We start from the raw sequence: 24,220 nt of genomic DNA, 5'->3' as shown, positions 1-24,220 counted from the left end.
ATGTTATCGATCTGCTTGGATGAAGAAGAAGATGAAAACATCTGAGAGCCATAATCTACTATTGTTTTATAGCATTTTGGTAAACCTTTCATAGCGATTTTAATAAAAATGGAAAATTGTTCAGCAAACTGAGGGAAAGAAACATAATGGATGTCGATGGGTGTATACAGTTAAGCACAAACTTGATAGGACAATTGACAGATATAGAGCAAGACTTGTAGCCAAGGGGTTTACGCAGACATATGGAGTTGACTACCAAGATAGGTTTGCTCCAGTTGTGAAAATGAATACAGTGCAAGTTCTATTGTACATAGCAACTAATTTAGATTGGCATTTCAAGTAGTTCATGTGAAGAATGTCTTTTTACATGGAGATCATGAATAAAAAGTGTACATGGATCTACCACCTAGTTATGGGTTGTCTAGTGGCAGTGGGAAGGCCTGTAGGCTTCCAAAGCTCTTTATGGTTTGAACCAGTCTCCATGAGTATAGTTTGAGAGGTTCACTGAAGCAATGAAGAAGTATGAATATCACCAAGGTAATTTGGATCATACTACATTTATCAAACGTAGGGATGGTAAGGTTACTTTGCTGATAATCTATGTAGATGATATGGTTCTTAGTGGTGATGACATTAATGAAATGAGTAAATTACAGAAGTACTTAGCCTCATAGTTTAAGATGAAGGACTTGGGAGCTTTGAAGTATTTTCTGAGAATCAAAGTAACTCGCTCAGCTACTAGTATTTGTCTTTCTCAAATGAAGTATGTTCTAGACATATTGATAGAGAGTGGTATGTTAGGGCGTGCACCACCCTAAACCCCTATTGTGTAGAATCATCATTTAGCAACATGTCCTAATCAAGTGCCAACCAACAAGAAAATATATATATATATATATATATATCAGAGGTTAGTGGAAAAATTTATTTATCTCTCACACACTAGACCAGACATTGCATATGCGATTAGTGTTGTTAGTGAGTTCATGCATTCCCCTAGTAAGTATCACTTAGCAGCATTTATGAGAATATTGAGTTATTTGAAGAAAGCTCCAGCAAGAGATTTGATATTGAGAAAACTAGGGCATTTTGATGTCAAGGGTTATATACATGCATATTGGGCAGACAATATAACAGATAGACGTTTTACATTAGGTTACTTCACTTTCATTGGGGGTACATGGATGTGGCATGGAGTTTGTGAGCTTATTTGGCTAAGAATACTCCTGTTTGAAATTGAGTTTCCACCATAGAAGGCCATGAAGCTTTATTGTGATAACCAAGTTGGTAGGGAGATAACAAATAATCCAGTTTCACATAATAGAACTAAGCATGTTGAAGTGGATAAGCATTTTATCAAGGAGAAGTTGGTGAAAAAGTTAATTGATATACCGTTTGTAAGGTCAGGAGAACATCTGGCAGATGTCTTAAAACATGCGGTATCTGCAAAGGTTTTTCATTACTTACTTGACAAATTGGGCATATGAGATATCCATGCACCAACTTGAGGGAGAGTGTTGGCATGAGTCATATTACCTAATTAGAGTATGTGCAATTCACTTTACCTAATTAGAGTTGTTACTTAGTTATGATTCTTTGTAATTAGCTAATTTCTTTCCTTGTTGGAGAAGTCAACCTATACTTGTATATATATAAGAGAAGGAGAAGTATGAAATAATAATTCACTATTCAATCATGTGTCTTAGTTTTAACTGTGTTGAACTATTACTAGTAGCTAAAAAGAGAAAAAGAAAGGCCACTACGACAGTACTGTAGTATATTATTCCAAGAAGACAAGCGTAAACTAGAGTATTCTCTAGTACAGGCTGTAATTTTCAATCCTTAGAGGAGAAAACTGAATTGCTTCGCCATAATTTGAGGTTGTTCTGAAGGCTGGCATAGGGAGTGGCTTGGCAAGCAAGGTAAGGATACTTCAAATGTGACATGCATGTTTATATATTCTTTATATATTCTCATTAAAGCTATCGGACGAGGCAAATTAGCAACCTTTATACTCGAGTATATTATTCCAAGCAGATATGAATGTAAATATATGTGATGAATATTATGATCAATATAGATCATGCTCAGAGCGTATCGAGCATCCAAAGAAAAAGGATATCATCTTCATATGTGCATGCCAACAACTATAAAAGGCGACCATGAGGCAATGAGTTCATCCTCAAAGCAAAATGAGTTCATCCTCAAAGCAAACACGCAGATCCCAACTAAAAATCAATCAGTGAGACAATATGGGTCAAGAGCAATCCACGCATGGCATTGCTGGAAATCCCAACAGCAATGATATGAAAATTAAAGGGGTGGCTATGAGAGACAACAGCGGCAACACGATGGGATTTACCCACTCCGGCAACATAATATAATCTACCCTGAAGATATTGAGAAGAAGGGGAACAAGGGCAACATGAGATCGAAGCTGATGGAATTCATATGAAGCGGCATGCAATTGAAGAAGGAAGGCCATACCTAATAAAATAAATATATCTAAATTCTTTACGTATAACTTTATTGATACTGATATACAAACAAGAGAAAATGAATTAAAAAGTCCTTTCTCCAATTCGTGATGTTGATACTTCGAACTTTGAGGGGAAAAGAAAATAGAGTTTCTGTGTTAGTGTTTGATATTCATTATGGTGAGTTATGTGAAATCAAAATGTTTAGTGTGTGTGATTTCATCACTACTTTGAATTACCAAATTAAGGATTTTTGAATTGCAGCTGAGATGGTGAGGAGGAGGCAGACTCTGTTCCCCGGAGACTCTGAGTTCCCACAGTTGCTTCACATTTTCAGGTGTTTGCGTTATTAGAGTATATATTGTCTCTAAGTATTTATCAAGTCCTTCATAATGAAACCTTAATCTCTTGCAGCAAAGATATATAAGAATCCCATTGTTAACAGACGTACATTTATAAGCCATATAAAATGTGAATGTGATTCATTTGGGAGTTTTGTTTGAACACTTTGATTTTTAAATCAGAGAAAAGATCAGGAGGGCGTAGAGATGAGAATCAGATAAGAAACCAGCTTCCCGACTCTGATATGGTGAGTCTGCTACACTATCTTCCATGTGTCTCATAGTGCTTCTTTAATTTCTTCCCTACTCTTTATATACCAATGAAGCCTTTGTATTTATAATTGTTATATGTACATCAGAAACATAAAAGGATTTCAAACATTTATGTTATGCTTTCACAACTTGAAACTTGAAATCTTCCTTAACCATTCCTTTTGTGTCTTTTTTATTTTGGAGGAACTTTGGGCAGTCCATGGTGCAGCCAAGGTTAGCGCTTATGTAACCCATATGGTGTGTTTCCTAAACGCTCATCGGAGCGGTTCACTCACAAGGATGGTAAGTGCTTGCAGATGGATAATATGGTTACTGTTGTTGAAGTTGCCACCAGAAGAGCATAGGGTTGCAGACAGTCAACTGGTGATGAATTTTATTTTTATGTTTTTGGGATCAGTTGACATCTAGGTTGGGTTGCAGACACTAGTCGTCTAGGTTTGTTTTCGAGAGAGATGTATGTCTAGACTTGGATTTAAATTTGTTGACACTTGGATAGCTTGTGAATTTAGTGGAAGAATGTTGATACTTGGGTAGCCTTTTTTTGTTTTGGCCAAGCATACTTGGGTAGCCCTAGAAAGGAGAGAAAAACTTAGTTATAATAGAGGTAGTATTGTTTTGCTATCATAGCCACGTAGTGCCATCTCCGGCCAATGATGATATGTATGTCACATGGCCTATGGCCTAAAAGGAGGCCTGTTAATCCAAATCTGGTCCACAGTCCATGATATGAACCTGACTTGAGAGTTGAGGCAGCCAAACTAGAAGCAGCCCCACTCCACTTCCCGCTCCCCATGTGCCCAGTACTTTGGTTGTTCACCTCTTTTTTTTTTTTTTTTTTTTTTTTAAATTTTTAATTTTTCCAATTTTCTACAAATTTGTGTACTTTGCTTGTTTACTTCACCTTCTAAACCTTTTAGGATTTTCCATAGGGCAAGAGTAAAACGACGACCTTACAAGGTATTAAGCTTCAAGCCTTTAAGGATTTTCGTAACATATCTTCCAATCTCACACCCTAAAAAAAAAAAAAAAAAAAAAAAAAAAAAAGGCATTCCATGTATGTAATTTCTAGATTAAAATCTCACTTTTTACTCATGCCACTTTCTTAAGGTTAGGTATTTCTACTTCACACGGAAAATCTAATGATTATATGAAATTCATCCTTCAATGGCCAAAGACGTTATATCCAATCAACAATTAGACGTATATTTCTTGAAAGTACTAAATTATGCAGATTTCAACTTGCTCTCGTTTATATGTTTGTCTCTCTCTTCCTATTGATTTGCCTCTCCATGCGAGGGATGGTGTATATATAATAGCTTAAGGTTTTAGGGCGTGGTTTTCTAAGAACAATAAGGTAGACATGTTTTGTCAAAGTACATGAGAGATCTTTATCTTGAAACACCAAAAATGGACAAAATTAAACTTGTAAGGATCGACATATGAATGTGAGCTTTTGGAGATTGGGGGCGTGCATAAATGTCGCCAAGATCTTGAAAAAGAAAAAACATGTCTGTTTTTCACAAATTCTATAAGTACATTCTCTGGTCTTCCAAGGGAATTTGCAATACCAAGGCCTTGACTACATTTGTAGAGAAAATAACCTTCTTGGAGATAGGCATGCACAACACCACAGCCTTTTCCAAGACGTGATGAAAAAAGAAAAACCACTACAAAAAAAATTGCCAAATCTTGTGAGCTTCCCTTTGGGCATCTACAAAATACCCACCAAGACCCAAAAACAGCTCCACTTTGCACTCTTCCCTCCGCTTTAGTTACATCCTATGCCAGTTTTGCTGCGCTGTGTGCCTTTATAAAGTTAGAAATAAAGTGGAAGTCGCACTTTTTGACTTGAACCTCACATGCCAGTGGCCAACTTCACATCCCAATCCAATTGTTTTTTTATAGGGTTTCTTGGGTTGGTTTTGTCAAATTCTAGGCATTAAGTCTTCACTTTTGGGAAAAATACATACCATGATTACGATTAGCCATAAATAAATATATAATCATTCAACTGAACGTGTGGGCACCAGCATCAATTGACTGCATAGTTTTGTTCTTGTTTTTCCTCTAGGCTAGGGAGCAGAATGGTCTTAGGCCACATTACCAGTAATTTTCTCCATGCTTTTGTTGAAACAGAACAGAAAAGATAAAAAACAGAAGCACCCAATACAAACTTTAAGTCACAAGTTTAACAGTTTTACTTTAAAAAGCCATTGGATTGGATGTGGATTAAAAGTCTGTTGGGAATCCACTAGCTCAAGTAGATGCGCATAGAAGAATTACTTTTTGGGTTTGAGGTGTGAATTGGAGACATTTTGAGGATTCAGGTGTGAACTTTGTTATTTTAAGTTTGAGATGTGAATCTTTTGAGTTTTGGAGGAATTTTTACTTTCTGGGGTTTACATTATTTTCTAATCTTCAAGTGTGGATTTTGGGATTTTGTAGTGTAGGGTTTGAATTTTGCATTTTAGAGTTTCAAGCGTGAATTTTAACGTTTTAGAGTTTGAAGTGTGGATTTTGACATTTTGGGATTAGATATGACGATTTCTAAATTTAGGATTTCAATGTGAATTTTAAAATTATGTTTGTAATTTGGGGGCATTGGTTTGGCCTTATAGGTAGTTATAAGTATGGGGCATGAGTTTTGGTATTTTGAACTTTGAGTGGAGATTTTGTTCCTCAAATCCTACAATGAAATTTGTTTTACAAACTCAAAATAAACAATAAAAGAACTATCAACGAGGTCTAACTTAATGGAAAATGACTTTGACTTGTAGATGAGTGGTCTCAGATTTGAATTCCCATAATACATTAGTAATGTCTGTGTGAAAAATCTCTTTTCCATTTATAATTTAGACTATCGTTTGTATTAAAAAATAATAAAAGAACTAAACGACTTTACACGTTTGGCCAGTTTTACACTTAAAACCTAGCAAGGAAAGATGTTTGCTTAGTAATACTGTATATGTAATGTCTTAGTACTCCATACAGGGCTATCCAATTCCTACATTTTATATTGGCCAAATTGATTTGTGGGCCAACCACATGATCACCTCCGTTGATCTAAAATTTTTCCCAACTATAAATGACGACTTCCACAATATATACACACAACACGTATTCCCACTTCTCGGACACAGAGCAGAGCAGAACAGAGAACAGAACAGAACAGAACCTATTCTTTCTTTTCAAGTCACAAAATTTTTTTCCCTTTCCTTTTCGCTTTTCTTTTTCACCTTTCTCATCAATCAAACCCTCAACTCTTCTCAACAAACCAATTCTCTCAGCCTTAACATGAATGGGCATTTTGAAGACAACTCCTATTGCTATTTCCACCCAAAGGAGGTGGTTGTGGGTGTTTGCTCTCTGTGCTTGACCGAGAAGCTTCTCATCTTGGCTGCAAAAAAGGGCCACCATGTTTCTTCAGCCAGTGGCAGAGCTAGTGCTCATAGAACTCCGAGTGGCATGCACAAGAAGCCACCCATTAGCCTCCCCAAGATCTTTGCTTTCAGCTCTTTCTTCAATCGACAGTGGAAGCCAAATTACTTGGATCAAGAGGCCTCCACCAGCCAAGAAGGTAATTTTTTCTTGTGGGTGAGTGGTAAAGTTTTAGTCTTTTTAGTTTTATTTTTTGTCTTGCAGCTTTTAGTGATAATGAGATATTAATTCCGGGTGATATAAACAAAGTTAAAGGCTAAGCATTGTGCTTGGATTTGTATGTGTGTTTGTTTGTGGCGGTCTGGTTGATTATGTTTGCATAATTAGTTGCTTTTTGGGTAATAATGACAAAATTAGGGTCAAAGTATATATATGTTCATACAGGAATATTAATGGGCAGATTGGAGATGTAAGATTCCATTTTTTCCTTAATTAAATTGGTTAATAACAAGCATGAAAAAGAAAAAATCGGTTGTCAGATGGCAAAAAAAGAGTTGGGTTTTGGGGTTTAATAATCAATTCACAATTTTTTACGGTGTTTATGAAGAAACCATCATTGAGTTTTTTAAACCATAAGCAGATGAGTTTGACGAATATGTAAGAAAGCTTCATCCTTTTGTACCAAGATGCATCCTTTTTTGGTTTTAGAAGTAAATGGTAGTTTCCTTTATGAGATTTTGTGCAATTGCATTTGTTCACTTCAAAATAAGTGAGGAGCACTACTCCTTCTAATCTATATTATTTTTGGAAAAAAACCCCCTTTAGAAATATCTGAAATATTCACCATACTTCCATTATTTTAAGTAACTCAATTTGATATTTTAAATATTTTAAAGAGAAAAAGGTAGTATGATCATTATATATTACCTTATTTCTTTAGTTCTAACCTCCATTTGTTTTCCTCTCTCTTTGCTTGCACTCAACCCTCTCTCCTTCCATCCCAACCAACTATTAATAATTAATAATAATGAAGGTAAAGTTTGGAGGGAATGAAGACGCAGTTGTTACATTTGACTAACATATTCTATTTGCAAATATTCACATAATTTAAACAGAGAAGATTAGAATCATTAGCGCCATTTTGAAAGAAATGAAATCTAATTGCATAGATTTATGCAGAAGTCGCTCTAGTTACATTTTTTGTTGTTGTTGTAATTGAACTACATTTGCTGTTGATTTTGGTCATGCAGATTCGGGCAAATTAGGATGTAGGAGGGGACCCTTTGGGCCATTTTTGTAACCATTGTAATGTAGTAACTCGCTGATTAATCATGTTCTTAGTATTAAGTACATGTAGTTTGCGTATGATTGCGTATTTGGGGTTTATCCTAAGACCTCATACTCAATACTCAATGAGATAGTGGGTCATGGGAGTTTTCTAATTACCAAAAAAAAAAAAAAAACTGTTATAAAGAATGTGTATTTTTGTGATTTTTGTTGGCATCCGTAATCACAATTTCACAATGCAAATGGCTTTTGCAGACTCGTTCATATCAATCAAGTTTGAAGAGAATGGAGTTGCCTCATGGGAGAAGAACAGAGTGTCTAAGGTCTCTCTAGAGCATTGCAACATGTCCTGGAATCACAACTTCAGCAAGGAAGCTAAGGAAGCTAAGGAGGTCAGGGAGGCTAAGGACACCAAGAGTGTGATAGAGCATGGGAAATCCCATACGCCGCTTAGGTGGCGGAAGAGGATAGGGCACTTGTTCCAGCTCATCAGATGGAAGAGGTCCAACAAGGGCAATGTGTGCCATGTGAGCAGCAAGGTGGAAGGAGTCAAGGTAAGGAAGGGTTGGATAAGAACCCTGACAAAGAGAAGGGGGGCCATGGAATAAAGGGGGTTGTACAGAAAGTGACACAAGTCTTTTCCTCCACCATACTCATCTGTGGGTAGAAGCTCCATAAAGTCATATATTATTGAGGGTGGTAGAGTCAAATTCTTTACTTTATCATTCCCCTAAAAAATGTGCTTTTATCTGGCTTTCAACTCTCAGCCTTCTTTTCTTTTGTTTTTCCTTGATTTCTTTAAACAGTACAGGTTGTAAAAGGGTTCTTGAAATATATGCTTTGGTTTCTCATTGTTATAAAAATAAAAAAAATAAAAAAGAAGATCAAATTGATTTGTAGTTCCTCTCCATACCAAACATTTGAAAGCTAGACCCATGTTAGGTTCACAAAGTGGGAAAACAATGGAGCAAAGGGCCCATTCTTGTGGATCTGGAACTTGTCTAACACTTGTTTTGATGGTTGAATATGACCGTGTTCCCTCCAGTAAAGAAAACTGAAAATGGAATTGTATGTCACCAGAGCAAAAGAATTCATTTATTGATTTATTTTATAAATAAATGCCTTTAACATGTTTTTAATGATGGATTAAAAATGTCGTGAGTCTCAGTTATTCTTCCCATGTGCAAGTCGTCATCCATGTGATGTACCTGGCAAGAGAGCCACTAGGCCAAATTTCTTTACTTGTCTCCTTCGTTGGTTCAATTTGTCCCAAGTTCTGGCTTGCTCAAATCAATTGGACCATTGATCTTTGTTTAGGGTTAGGACCACCATGTAGGTTTTCTAAAGTTTTCTAATGCGGTGGACGAAAATGACAAGACATGAATCTCCCTCCAACTTCATCAATAATTAAAGGTATAAGTTGAGTCGGATTGACATAAACATGGCAAGGAGTATGTTTAAAATGGTCCAATATACAGTATGATATACGATGAGGACATATACTATACCATATATGATATGTCTAATAGATGTTGCCTAACTTAAGAATGAACATAAGCTAGGAAACATATGATTAACGGGTCGTTCGTGTTGGACGTGGTTAAATTAACATGAGTGAATGACAATATTCCCTACAAATCAAGGATCACATTGGATTCCATTGCTTACAATCCTGCAATTTAGACTTTCCTCTTTCAAGTTCTAATCATCATCTTAGGATTTTCCTCAAAGTATTTAGACAAATTTGTCAGGAAGTGGTAAAAAACATGACTTGCTATAGTATGAAATAATTATTCGAATGAGAGAAGAGATCGTGAGTTCGAATCCTGCAATTGCGCTGTTCCAATATATGTTGAATTTGAACAGTAACTGCGTTACTTTCTCTTGTTTTGTTTTGCGAGACTTCTAATATTTTTCTTAGAAGTTATTCACAAGTGCAACATATTTTACTATTTGGAGCTGTTACAAGCTGACACTGTTTACTCCTTGTATCTGTTATTGCAGCAAATAAATTACAAAAATAAATGATGTCACTCAAATATTACAATACATGTAGTTCACTTGGTAAACTTTACATCTGGGTTTCTCATGTACTTGAGCCACATATCAGCCATTACTCTTGATGAAATGCTCCACAACAAATCTTGACCTTTGGATGTCACATGCTTGCCTCTCTTCCCTGCAGCTTTTGCCAATCCATAAGCAACCAGCCACTGCATTGCAGTTAGCCTCTGCTTCTCACTATCCCATGCATTCCTCTTCCCTCTTGTCCTCACCTTTAAGCTTCCCACATGCAAACTTGTCACTTTGAATTTCTTTTCCTCCTCATACTTATTTACTTTAATGGTGTCATCAGCTCTTGTTGCATAAATCAGTGCAATCATAGGGCCTCCAACTGCCTCATACCGCCTTACTGGATCCCTCAGCTGAACAATAACTGCCAGTGTGATTGTTTCTGAATGATCTTGATCCCCATCTGAATTGGCCAAGCTGTGGTTTTTGATCCAATCCTCCAGTGATATAGAAGAAGCAAGTGGGTGATTTTGAACTTTTGCACCACTTGTTGTACCGTTCGATGGAGAAACATCGAATGGGGCTTCTTCCTCCGCTATTTCAGCCTGAATTTTCAAAGCTTCAAGAGCCATGGCCTCAATTTTCTGCAGGGAGAACGCCAGAATCTCCTCTGCTGCCAAGGGGTTCTCATTCACATTCCAAATCCCAGTTGAAATCCTCTCTTTCCTACCTGTGCTCATTGCATTTGCCATGGTTTTAACAGCAGCAATGGTTCTGGCAGCAGTTGAACTAGCACCTTCTTTGTTTCTCCCTTGGATGATCGCCGAAGCAATGCCTTCAAAAGCGATCTGCTCTGCGGTTTTATCCATCAGTTCATCCAAGGCCATCAAATTTAGAAGCTGAGAATTCAGTTCATCAAGTCCAATAGCTGCAATTCTCTGAAACAATTCAAATCCACTCATGGACTGATCCCATGGTAGAACAAATGGTCTTGATATCTGCATGGCAAGTTTTGGAGTGTCTTTCCTTGCTACCAAAGTATCTAATGGGTTCATGGCTGCCAAGTACCCTCCATCCCTGGTTTGAACCACACAGCCTAGGCTCTTCCCAAGATCAGGAAGGCACACCTCTGATTCAGCTTCTGCAGATTCCTCTGCTCCTTCAAGCTCCAAAGGAGGAACATCATTTTGGCTCAGTTTATATTCGTTCATGATGATCTCCTCCTCCTCAAGCATTTGAAGAAACTCCCTTGTTACATTTTCCTCATCAGCCTCCAATCTCTGTGATTCAATTTCGTTATCTTTATCGTTGGTTTTTTCTTCTCCCATCAAAGACTCAAGAGCTTTAATCTGCTGAGCAATAGAATCAAGCTCTGTCAGTCTTGTTATATGCACTTGATCTTGTACAATTTCCTTCACAACCTCACTTGATGCTGCTGATTTTGCCCCAACAGACTTTTCTGATTGCTCTTCCCTATATTCCGCTTCCTTGTCTTGGAATTCAACTCCTTTATCCACTACTTCAAAGTCTGGCACATCAAGATCCTCTGTCTTTGGGACTTCTGGTTCTTTTGGCTTCACAGCTGAAGAAGACGAAGAAGATGATATTGGAACTGGGTTTGGTTCATCAAGGTCCAGTTCATCAATCCCCTGAAGATCAGCTGCTTTTCCTGCTTGTGAAGGAGTCCAAGCTTCTCCTCTGCTTGACAATTTTGGACTAGACACACTAAATGATGTTTTTGACTGCTTCCTAGCAAAAGAAGAAGAGAAATTCTTGGACTTAACAGACTTTAAATCATCAGTCTGGCTGTAAATTCCAATTCCTCCATCTTTCTCCATAATCTGAAACCCCAATTTCAAAACAAGCTCTCCTCCTTTTGCCTTCCCTAACAGCTTAAAACTCGTATCCCATTGTCGAATTCGTTGACCTTCATTGTTCCTCTCAATGGACTCCCGAATAAGCTGACTCAAATCCACAGAACTCCTCCCAAAATCAAGCTCTTCAGCATCAACTGCAAACACATATATCCAAAAGGGTCTTGGCTCAAACTTCTGCTGCTTCCCATGGCCATTACTGCAATACACATGGCACCGAAGGAAAAGGGTCTCTTCGAAATCAGCAGCTCCTTGTGTAACTCTTGACGGCATTGTTTGAACAGCTCCATCTTTTGTTTCCTTCTTCCGAACGCAGACAGAAAGCCGGAGGCCATTCATTGAAGCTGGAAGGCCTTGTGCAGCGACAACCTCAACAGAGAACAAGCAGCTGACCTTATTCATTCCAATGTGAGAGATAGCGCGAATCGGCTTCCAGTTCCAGATACCCTTTTTCTCTGTGGTGGCAGTCGCCTTGTCATCCAAGCTTCTCAACCCCGGCAAATTATTATTCGTCGCCTTCTTGCCTCGATCTTTTTGCTCATTCTCATCATCATCATTGATAAGCTTCGGGCGGGAGCGCCACGGGGACAAAGACATGCGCCTTCGGGGTTTGTTCTTGAGTCTAATCTCCTCAGCACTAGCCGGAACAATTTCATCTTTCGACGGTATCGCAGGAACTGAGCTTCGAGGAAGAATAAGGGAGGCAGTTCTTCGAGTGCTAGTACTCGAAGTGTGGGATTGGTAGAGCGACTCGCTGAGCGCTTCCAGCTCTTCCAGGAGCTGAGTGTTGGAATTTCTCCTGGTGCCTGATGAATTTTCAGCTGCCATTGCTGAAGATAGAGAAGAAAATAAAAAAGGGTAAGTTGAAATTGGTGCAATGGGTGGGAAGGAGATTGAAACTAAGGGGGAATTAGATAAGGGTTTTTGTGTTCACTTGGCTGTGAAATTTCTGAGGTGGAGAAACTGCCATGGTTGTGATGATTCTTCTGGAGCCAATGAATATGTGTGAAGGATAAGAGGAAGACGTTTGTTTCTTCTCTCCCATTCTTGTTCTTCACTGGTGAAAGAGACAGGTTTGAAACATTAGGCATGGAAACTGGTCCCAGACAATTAAATTGATTTGTTCTATCTGGTATTTTAGATGTTAATCTAAATTACTAAAAGGTTTCTATGAAGCTTCTGGCATTGTTTTCACTTGCGGATGTTTCCAACCAAAAGGTGCTTGTTCTGTGATTTTTCACTATGTGTAGATGTGGCAACAAAGGGCACATAAATATGGGCAATTTCCATCCAAACCATTAATTCCATATCAACCTTGACATTTTTCTTATCACATGTACCTCACATATAGAGGTGTAGAGGTGGCAACAGACAAATCAAATGTATCTCACTAGTGGGAGAGATATGTCAACAATGTAGTCGATAAATATGGTATAAATAATATCGCTTCATCCATTATTAGATGACTACTTTTTTTTTTTGGGTCAAATTCATTAAGGTGACATTAAAGTTATGTTTATGTACCTCATATCTCACATATGTAAGATTTATTCACAATAGGAAATATAGTGTCCAACAATGTAGTAAATAAGTGTGAAAAAAATAGTTTCGTACTCTATAATATTTTCTCCAAGGCCTTACAGGTCATTGATTGATCAAACAGATAATTGGATACGCAAGGTCCCAGAATGCTAATGCCATTGTCATTGCTCTAGCCAATGGGAGCTTGATTGATATTTACTTTAGGACATACGTGGTAGCTTGAGAAAGACTTCAAATTATGTGGACGAAAATGTCAAGGGCCCCCTACAATTACAACGATATTAAAAGAAATTTTGATTCATTTGTTGTGTGGCTGCATTTGCAATATAGTAAATATGAATATATTTATGTGCATTTGCATTTATTTCCATTAGGAAAATTTTACTTCATGACATTGTTGCCAAAGAACTTACTGCTCAAGAATGTAAAAATATTATTAGAAACATGATAAAATAAAATAAAATATATGTGAGTGGTTTCCTCATTAATAACATGGCACTAACTAGATTTATGCAAGGAATTAATTTAAGAACAGTATCAATGTTTGTAGTAATAAGACACAAACGCTCACGTGTATGTATCTATAGCAGGAAAGGGAACGCAATGACTTTTGAGTTTTGAGGACCCCTCAACCCTCATGTCATGAATATCCACCAAAAAATCAAATCACGAACTTGGCCAGGAACACCAAAGCAACCTTTATAAGTTTGCTTTAATAAAGCCATAATTTTGAAGGACCTCTTTCTCAAGGTAGGTAGCTAGCTGTTTGACAAAAAAAAAGGTATCTAGCTTGCTAGGCCAAACAAAATTTCCAGTTTTTAGGTATATATATAGCATTTGTGACCTAAAATTCCTTCTTTTTCTTCTTTATTTCACTTCAAGCTGGAACAGCCCACATGACATGATATCTTATCTCAAGTTATCACATCATCTTTTACAAAGTTAATTGATTTCCGAGCAAGTTTCTGAAAAGCCACTTTCACATTTCGAGTACTAAGCCATCTACTATTTAAGTAATGCGGGCTCTTGAAACTTGAGGGTCAAGAAACCCATCAAATTCAAGTGACATTATTATTTTGGTGTTAATTAGATGGTTGCGAGTTGCGACCAACAGCCATTCTGAAAAGGTGGATCATGTCTTAGTTTTTTCCTTCACTTTTGTGTGTGCGTGTGTGCGTGTGTGTGTGTGGAGATGAAGGCCACTAGAACTTGCAACGTGCGTAGCTCTAAAAATGGAGAGACAATTACTTGGACAGCTTTTGACAAAGTGGACATGATTTTGTTGGCTGAATGCATCCAGTACTGACAAATTATCATCCAATATGTACATCCCGACACTGATCCTTAAATTTTTTTTTGGGTTAATAGCCGACACTGATCCTTGGCTGTGTGTGTTTCCATGACCCGATGGATCCATGCATCTTTTCTTTCTCCCATAAAATTATTGATTTTGGAGGCACGTGTCTTTAAGACTTTAACACGTCTCCTTCGCTGCACAAGTGTAGGGAGAAAAAAAAAACAAAGGAACTCTAGTTTTCTTTAGAGTGCTTATGTATGAATCACATGTACTTATGTACGTATGCATACACTAGTTTTAGAATTTTAAAGACACAAAAGATGTGTTTTGTGATTTAAAGGGCGTGTGCATCAGCTTGGTGTGTTGATTGCCGGCTTGTTCTTATTGTAGGGCTGCCAGAAGATTGATGTAGGTGTGGGTGAAGTCTGTAGCGAGCAAATCTTCGGGTGTATGAGTAGCAACACTCAATTTTAAATCATATGTAGATTGGACTTTAGGCCCGATCTCTTGATGTCGGGTTGGACTGGTGAGCCTTTGCATGTTATGGACTAAAACTCAGGTGACCCATTATTCTTTACATAGTGTCTAGTCGAGAAGCCTCTTAAACACGGTAGTAAGCATTTTCTTGTGGAGTACAATAGATCAAAGTAATCTTAATCTTAATTCTTCCTTCAAAAAAAAGAAAAAGTAATGTTAATCCAATTTTATTTTTCTTGATGATTGTTCAGAGGCAACTAGTATTTGTAATTTTAAGTATTTAAAGGTATTTATAATTGCACTTGAAGTCGTGTACTCAGTTCATCGTTTTTTATGAAAACTATTGAACTTCATCCATAAGCATAAGAGAAAAATAAAATCATAATTTAGAAACTAGATAGTCAACTTATAACTTATAACTAAGTTTTGAAACCTTTATTTTTGTAGAATGCCAATGCCATTGCCATTTCTGCTAGAATGTACAACACTATCATTGCAGTACGAAAACATTTCCACCTGCATGTATGTGTCTGCAATACTTAAGTATATTGATTAAGTTAGTAGTCTAAACTCCTGTGACATGCTTGTTTCAAAGAGAAGGGTGAATCTGAAAATGCTCCAGAGAGAGAGAGAGAGAGAGAGAGAGAGATTAACATATGGCATATGCTGTTGCTACGTGTGAAAAGGGTTTATGGTAAAATAACAGTTCAGAGAATCCAACGAATTATGAGGCCAGCAATGCTAGCGCTGTATGCTCTAAACAGACTTTTAAATCACACAAGTGATTTTCTAAATAAATGGTGGAAAACACAAAACCGCGATAAAATCAATGCAGAGAACAACCCTCTTACGCATGAGTGTTGAACAAGCAAGTGTTTGGCAGTTACTGCAGATGCTTCTTTAACATGAAAGAAAATACAAAATAAGGTCTTGGCAAATGACCCCCCTATCATCAATGAAGAAATACTAAAGAATTCTGCTTGTTAGACCTTCTACTGTATAATATAAAGTGGCATAATGAAGCAAGTTGAGGTTCCAAGTTGGAACTCAAAATTCATTGGACAATGAGTGAAGGAAGCCAAAGTTTATTTATTTATTTATTTTTGGGTGAGATTGTGAAGGAAGCCAAAGTTATTTAAACTACTAAGACTTTAAGTTTCCGACGTGAGATTCACACTCTCAACACATAATGCTTTTTGTTAATTAGATTCTACCCAGAATGTCGAATACATTACTTTGATTAAACACACTAAATTAACAAAAATCAGAAATCAGTTTGCATTGTTAGTTGAAACTTTTATTAAACACACTAAATCGAAGTCATGTTCGAATTCGAAGAGAAGTATTGAACCTCATAAATAAGAGAAAGAAAAATGATAACTGAAAAACTTGATGATCAACACAAGATGGTATATATAAATGTGGTATAGCATTGCTTTTTTTATTAAAAACCAAGTATAGGAGCCTTTATTTTTTATGAGGTACTTTTTTTTTTTTACATAAATATACATTGGGTGCTTCAGGGTTACGAACCTCTATCCACATGGGTGAAGGTGGAAGAACTCAACCAACTGAGTTATACACCACTGACTTTATTGGGTATTCTAAATTACTACCTAAATGGCTCAAGGGACCTGCAGTTACAAAGGTACAACACAATTATTCCAATACAAAATAATTTCCACCCGCATGCATCTGTCTGTACGTATTCAACTTTTTAATTTATTTAATTATTAGGCCAAATTCTTGTGACATGCTTGTTTCAAAGCAAGGGGTGGATCAGAAAATGCTCCAGTTGAAATTTTATCAGAAATAAACTTGGCAGCTGCCTCAGTATAATGAATGCCATCCCAATTCACTCTAACGGAAGGATCTTTGCATGAGCCAACAAAAAGTTGGCTTCCATTAACTCTAGCTGTTCCTCCACATCCAGAACTACGGTTATAGTTGTACTTGCCACCATACCCACAACAAGCAATAAGTGGGAGCTCAAACCCTGAAACATTTGCAACCAATTTAATAGAGAGTGAAAATAGATTTCATTCATGGAATTTCTTTGTATATGCTTTCCGTTTAAACAATGCTTAAGAGATCATATTTTTAAACCGCATTAGTGAATTACATTATATGACAGGTGACATACTTGATCAGTCCAATAAAGTCATTTGAAATTACATACGTAAGCAAAAACAAAAAAACAAAACAAAAAAAAAACTGCAAACTTTATATAGGTATGTTTTGTGAAAATCATAAGGTTGAGTGGCTTACCATATTTTTGGGGTTCCTTGAAAAGAAAGTGTTTGACTGAATAGACGTCTACATAAGTAATTGCAGCCAAAGGTAGATCTTTCCTAAGTTGAACTGTGGCTTCCTTCAGCTTGTGGTTAAAATGCTGAGCTACTTCATTATATGACTTTGCACAGCCAGCCTCATCCTTTTGAGCTGGGAAATTGGCTAAGATGTAAGCGAGACAGCCAATTGGCCCAGTGTTGTGGATCCAAAATGATCTCGCTCCCAAATTATATATTTTCTTCATCATCACAGTAATCACCACATTAACATCATAATTCACCAAAAATAAGAAAAAACAGTGAGTTGAAAAAATAAAATATATTCTTTTACTAGACAATTTGACATGTTATTTAAATGTATAACGGTGATTATATAAACATGACCAATTGTTAAACATAAGATCTTAAAATATAATTAATACAATGAGTTGGGGCCCCATTGACCAAGACTCTTTGCTGAACCGCAACTTTATCATTGAAAATTAATTACCTTAATATTTGCCGAGAACCCACTGATTATATTAGGAACCGATGCATTGACTTCTTGAACAGTCAAGTTACCAATGAAGCCTTCTGCTAGGTCATTCTGGCCAATGTCAAATGTGTATAAAGCTTTCGAGAAATACTCCTCCTTGGGCATCAAATTTTCAAATATTCCCCCTATATACAAATTAAACAAAGCTCCAGTCACAAAGTTTTTTGGCTTGAAAATAATTTGAATAAATAATTAGATTTTTACCTCGATGCCTAATGAGTTGTGATCTGGATTTTAGTTGCATGAACTGCATGTACTGAATATTGAGGTAGAAGGGACTAAATCCACCAGCAGCTGGTTGAACGACATTTGGCAATCTGATGGTGGAATTTGCAGTGGCAAAATTTGCACCATACGAGAAGTTGCTCCCAAGAGAATCCAGATATGCGCTTAGAAAGGGGTGACCAAGACTCTTTGCTGAACCACAAGTTTCATCAGACAAAAATTTGATATATATAAAACTTACTTTGGATAATTATCAAGAAAAATAAGTGTCTAGAAAGCTTCTTGGGCCTACCAAGCACTTTGGTCTTTATCTTTGTGTGCAGCGTTTGAAAACAATTTGGAAAACAAAAGCAATTTTTCCACCATTTATACATGTTTGAATAAGATGATAATGAATAAATATTAAAAAAAAAACAAAAACAAAAAATGCATACCAAGAAAATCGATTATGAGCCTGCCATCTGAGAATCTTCCAACCGGCATATGAAAATAGGTCTCCCCATAAGGTGGTGGTGGTGGCGAAAGGGATGCAGCCAATCCACCGGTATCTGAATTTGAATCTCCAAAGTTAAAGATGGCTGGAAACTCACAGTCTTCCAAAGCCAAGGTAAGGCCCAAAGTGGTGATGTGCGACAAAAGCATATAAGAGCAAAATAGAGAAACGATAGCTTTGATAGGAATTCTAGAAGACTCCATAGTGGAGAAAGCAAATATATGCCACAAAGATGTTGGATGAGAAGTAACAAATTATCCAAGAGTATGTTCGTTTTATAGTGCAAAGAAAAGGTGGAGTTTTCGACTGCATTTGTAGAAAGCCAGAAAATGCCAAGTTGCGTAAGTTTTCAACCAAGTAGAAATCAAGCTAGCTGACATTTCAGCATCTTATGCCTAGGATGCCTTGCCCAACCTAGAAAAGCTGTGCGTTTCAAATGTAAATAATGTCTGTAAGATGCAATTGGTAAGATATGACATCGAGAGATTGTCATCTATGTGACTCCCTCCTGTATACAACAGCTCCTCACAATGGACCATATGGTGAGAGTTAGTCAAATGCAGCAGTCTCTTAGGTGGTTCTTGTTTTTGCACTAAAAAAACGTCAGCAGTAGTTACCTTCTTTTTTTAGTGAGTAAAGCCTATAGTAACGCTGCAATTACGAATTTAGCTTTATTGTCAAATTCAAATCCCTCCACCCCCAAGTTGAGTCGTAGTTAATATGATCAAGTAATTTCACATTACCACGGTCCATGTTGACGTGAGTTGACCATATTTATTGATTGTAATTACGAGTTATAACTTGATGTAATACCCTAAAAATTCAAGTTGGATTTTCATATTTCAATAAAATTAATATTCTGGTGAAGAATGGTTATGGGTATTTTATCAAGTTATTTTGGATTGAGACTATTGGATTAAGTGTGTTTAATTTCAACTTGGACAAAATGCCCTTATGTAATATTTTGTGAGTTTTTCAAAGGAATATAAGAAATTGGAGTGAAAAAATTATGATTATGAAGTAGGACGATAGTAGTCGACTCAACGAACACATAGGAAATCATTTCTAAAGTTTGGGTCAAAATGACCAAAATACCCCTGCGTGTGAAAATTACCAAAATGCCCTTATAGGCATTTTCAACCAAAAAAAAAAAAAGAGAAAGAAGAGAAGAATCTGAAACGTGTAGGGCAACAAAAACTCTTCCTCCCATTCTTTCCCCCTTGCCTCAAGCTTTCAAATCCACCATTATGAAAGGATGAGTCACCCAGCCTAAAGTTAAGAAGAAGAATTAAGAAAGCAAATGTGAGATGTAGAAAAGAAAATGGTGAAGTGTTGAAGAAATTGGAAGTATGAAAAGTGGGACTCTTGTTCTAAGTTCATTTTATCAAGTGTTGAAGCAATTACATAATAATTTATGAATCGTTTAAGGCATAAGAAAATCAAAAGAAGAATTTTGAAATCAAGATTTTCGGATTTGGGTTTAGGGAGTCCATTATAGATGCTCTAATAGCATCCACAATGGGCTCCCTAAACCACCTTCTTAGATAAATTTTAGGGAGGATTTGAGAAAATATAACTCCAACCATGCTTCCTATCCACCTCCTAAAATAAGGAGACCTCTAGGAGCTCCTAAATCTGAAGAGAGAGAAATGACTCCTAGTACCTCTCTATAATTTAATGCTGCTTTATTTAATGAGCATTTCAAACCTTTAATTAATGCTAATTATTTTTTAATGGAGATTGACCAATTAGAAAAGAGTTATAGCATTTATGACTCCCTAAATTAGAGAGCAAAGATTGGAGTTTAAATTGTATAGAGAGCTCCTAAAATAACATTTATATGCTTTAAGCTAAAATTTAACAAAAAAAAATAGAGAGTATGATTGTGGATGCTCTAAGACTTTAAGTTGCCGACATGAAATTCACACTTTCAACACATAATTCTTTTTGTTAATCAAATTCTACCCAGAATGTCGAATATATTAAATCATATTAATTATGAGACTTTATTGAATCAGTTTGCATTGTTAGTTGAAATTGGGATTAAACACACTAAATCAAAGTAATGTTCGAATTCGAAGAGAAGTATTGAACCTCATAAATAAGAGAAAGAAAATTGATAACTAAAAAATTGAATGGTCAACAAAAGATGGTATATAAATGTGGTATAACTAGCATTGCTTTTTTATTATGACTAGCATTGCTCTATTATTAAAAACCAAGTGTAGGAGCCTTTATTTTTTATGGCGTACTTTTTTTTAGTGCAAGCAATTTTGGGGGAGGGGGGAGAGAGGGGGAAGGCGGGTTTACATAAATATTCATTCGGTGCTTTGAGGTTTCAAACCTCTACCCACATGAGTGAAAGTAGAAGAGTTCAACCAATTAAGTTATACCCCAAAGGCTTTATTGGGTATTCTAAATTACTACCTAGATGGCTCAAGGGACCTGCAACACAATTATTCCAATACAAAATAATTTCCACCTGCATGCATCTGTCTGTACGTATTTAATATTTTGATTTATTTAATTATTAGGGAAAATCTTGTGACATGCTTGTTTCAAAGCAAGGGGTGGATCAGAAAATGCTCCAGTTGAAATTTTATCAGAAATAAATTTGGCAGCTGCCTCAGTATAATGAATGCCATCCCAATTCACTTTCACCGAAGGATCTTTGCATGAGCCAACAAATATTTGCCTTCCATTAACTCTAGCTGTTCCTCCACATTCAGAACTACTGTCATAGTTGTACTTGCCACCATACCCAACAAGCAACAAGTGGGAGCTCAAACCCTGAAACATTTGCAACCAATTCAATATAGAGTGAAAATAGATTTCATTCATGGAATTTCTTTGCATATGCTTTCCATTTTAATAATGCTTAAGAGATCACATTTTTAAACCGCATTAGTGAATTACATTATGTGACAAGTGATATATATACTTATCAGTCCAATGAAATCATTTGAAATTACGTACGTAAGCAAAAACAAGAAAACAAAAAAAAAACTGCAAACTTTATATAGGTATGTCTTGTGAATATCATAAGGTTGAATGGCTTACCATATTTTTGGGGTTCCTTGAAAAGAGAGTATTTAACTGAATAGACGTCCACATAAGTAATTGCAGCCAAAGGTAGATCTTTCCTAAGTTGAACTGTGGCTTCCTTCAGCTTCTGGTTAAAATGCTGAGCTACTTCATTATATGACTTTGCACAGCCAGCCTCATCCGTTTGAGCTGGGAAATTGGCTAAGATATAAGGGAGACAGCCAATTGGCCCAGTGTTGTGGATCCAAAATGATCTCGCTCCCAAATCATATATTTTCTACATCATCACAGTAATCACCACATTTAACATCATAATTCACCAAAAGTTAAAACAAGCAGTGAGCTGAAAAATTAGAATATACTCTTACTAGACAGTCTAACATGTTATTTGAAGGGAGATTCACTATTTATACATAATATAGGGATCCAAATTATATTAAAAAAAACTCACATGAAATGGACTTTAGAAACACACTCAAAACCCATTCACAACATAATAAAGAGACTTCGAACTTTCTATAAATTACAAAACTGCCATCAATTTCTTAAAACAAGCCGAACTCCAAAACCTTATTAAAAAAACCCAAAACATTCAATAGGATATCAAAATAATTTAATAATTAATTAAATTTAATAGGGTCAACTGCCAATTTTTTTGTTTTTTTAGTGTATTTATAAAAATTAAATAATGTAAAATTTATCTATATCACGAGTGTTAAGAATTGATATATAACTAAATATTTGAATGTATGACGCCAATAATAGAGACACGACCAATTGTTGAACATAGGATCTTAAAATATAATTGATACAATGAGTTAGGGCCCCATTGACCAAGACTCTTTGCTGACCCACAACTTTATCTCTAGAAGATTAATTACCTTAATATTTGCCGAGAGCCCACTAATTATATCAGGAACCGATGCATTGACCTCTTGAACAGTCAAGTTACCAAAGAACCCCTCTCCTAGGTCATTCTGTCCAATGTCAAATGTGTATAAAGCTTTGGAGAAATACTCCTCCTTGGGCATCAAACTTGCAAATATTCCCCCTATATACAAATTAAACAAAGCTCCAGTCACAAAGTTTTTTTGGCTTGAAAATAATTTGTTACCCTAATAAGTAATAAATAATTAGATTTTTACCTCGATGCCTAATGAGTTGTGATCTGGATTTTAGTTGCATGAACTGCATGTACTGAATATTGAGGTAGAAGGGACTAAATCCACCAGCTGGTATAATGTTATCTGGCAATCTGATTGTGGAAGATGCAGTGGCAAAATTTGCACCATACGAGAAGTTTGTCCCAAGGGAATCCAGATATGCGCTTAGAAAGGGGTGACCAAGACTCTTTGCTGAACCACAAGTTTTATTAGACAAGAAATTTGGAAAGAGAAAAGAAAACCGCATAACAACGAAATGCATGTTGAAAAAGAAAGGAACTTATCATTTAGTACGAAGTACTTATGCAAATAGAAGTATTATGCCAACACATGTCCATATTACAGGAAGTGCTTTATTTATTTATTTATTTTTATACAAATTATATTAGGAGATGAGAATTTTATCACACACAATGTCAAGTGTCATGATGTTTGAACCTAAAATACTCTGCAAGTCAAGTCGCTATATGTTTCTCTTCATCCAATATTATTTGATATATATAAAACTTACTGCCCAAAATTATCAAGAAAAATGAGTGTCCAGAAAGCTTATTGGGTCTACCATGCACTTTGGTCTTTGTGTACGGCGTTTGAAAACAATTTGGAAAACAAAAGCAATTTTTCCACCATTTATACGTGTTTGAATTTGTCAGCCATAAGAATAAGATGAGAATTAATTTTAAAGCATATACTATTAAAACCTTTTCCTAAATAAATATTTTAAAAAACAAAAATAAAACCCAAAAACAAAAAATCTCTACCAAGAAAATCGATTATGAGCCTGCCATCTGAGAATCTCCCAACCGGCATATGAAAATAGGTCTCCCCATAAGGTGGTGGTGGTGGCAAAAGGGATGCAGCCAATCCACCAGTATCTGAATTTGAATCTCCAAAGTTAAAGATGGCTGGAAACTCACAGTCTTCCAAAGCCAAGGTAGGGCTCAAAGTGGTGATGTGCGACAAAAGCATATAAGAGCAAAATAGAGAAACGATAGCTTTGATTGGAATTCTAGAAGACTCCATAGTGGAGAAAGCAAATATATGCCACAAAGATGTTGCAGATGAGAAGTAATAAATTATCCAAGAGTATGTTTGTTTTATAGTGCGAAGAAAAGGTGGAATTTTCAACAGCATTTGGAGAAAGCAAAAAATGCCAAGTTGCATAAGTTTTAAACCATCTAGATCATTCTAGCTAGCTGACATTTCAGCATTTGATGCCTAGGTTGCCTTGCCCAACCTAGAAAAGCTGTGCGTTTCAAATGTAAATTTAATGTCTGTAAGATGCAATTGTAAGATATGACATCGAGTGATGTCATTTATGTGACTTAAGGATGGCAATTGGTCAAATTGGGGGTGGGTATGCCATTTTCATTCCCATCCTCGTTAAGCTTTTTTCTCCTATTCCCGACTTTGTACCCGCAATATTCATATTGGAGATTCCCCATCTCCACCCTCGTTTGAAATCAGGATTTTCAGATTTTGGGTGTGTTGATAAATTTTTGGGTTTGG

At 36.3% G+C, this 24,220-nt stretch overlaps 3 protein-coding genes and 1 pseudogene across 4 annotated transcripts; 1 reads left to right on the top strand and 3 right to left on the bottom strand.

The window, feature by feature from the left end:
- Positions 2,087–8,655, top strand: LOC18791708. 2 transcript variants are annotated; one of them, XM_020555973.1, is made up of 6 exons: positions 2,087–2,657; positions 2,742–2,814; positions 3,002–3,066; positions 3,275–3,373; positions 6,083–6,685; positions 8,012–8,287. In XM_020555973.1, exons 3-6 carry the CDS (start codon positions 3,064–3,066, stop codon positions 8,087–8,089), a joined length of 783 nt encoding a protein of 260 aa, XP_020411562.1. In that variant the 5' UTR covers positions 2,087–2,657; positions 2,742–2,814; positions 3,002–3,063; the 3' UTR covers positions 8,090–8,287. The 2 variants fall into 2 exon arrangements, with proteins under 2 accessions (XP_020411562.1, XP_007223427.2); XM_007223365.2 differs by lacking the exons at positions 2,087–2,657; positions 2,742–2,814; positions 3,002–3,066; positions 3,275–3,373 and having other exon boundaries at positions 5,863–6,668; positions 8,012–8,655.
- LOC18791488 (protein PLASTID MOVEMENT IMPAIRED 1) lies at positions 9,644–12,953 on the bottom strand. The gene has a single exon (XM_007225248.2). The coding sequence runs from the start codon at positions 12,469–12,471 to the stop codon at positions 9,814–9,816; it is 2,658 nt and encodes an 885-aa protein (XP_007225310.1). The 5' UTR covers positions 12,472–12,953; the 3' UTR covers positions 9,644–9,813.
- LOC18792541 (esterase) lies at positions 16,370–18,830 on the bottom strand. The gene is made up of 5 exons (XM_007225021.2): positions 18,445–18,830; positions 17,990–18,202; positions 17,741–17,910; positions 17,228–17,489; positions 16,370–16,955 (listed from the first exon to the last, which is right to left on the bottom strand). The coding sequence occupies exons 1-5, from the start codon at positions 18,704–18,706 to the stop codon at positions 16,693–16,695; spliced, it is 1,170 nt and encodes a 389-aa protein (XP_007225083.1). The 5' UTR covers positions 18,707–18,830; the 3' UTR covers positions 16,370–16,692.
- On the bottom strand, positions 20,781–23,766 carry LOC18792615 (annotated as a pseudogene).

The sequence above is a fragment of the Prunus persica genome, chromosome G1 (assembly GCF_000346465.2).
Source record: "Prunus persica cultivar Lovell chromosome G1, Prunus_persica_NCBIv2, whole genome shotgun sequence".
In the NCBI taxonomy this organism is placed as follows: Eukaryota; Viridiplantae; Streptophyta; class Magnoliopsida; order Rosales; family Rosaceae; genus Prunus; species Prunus persica.
Note: the sequence above shows the minus strand (reverse complement) of the source record. Positions and strands in the feature narration are given on the sequence as shown.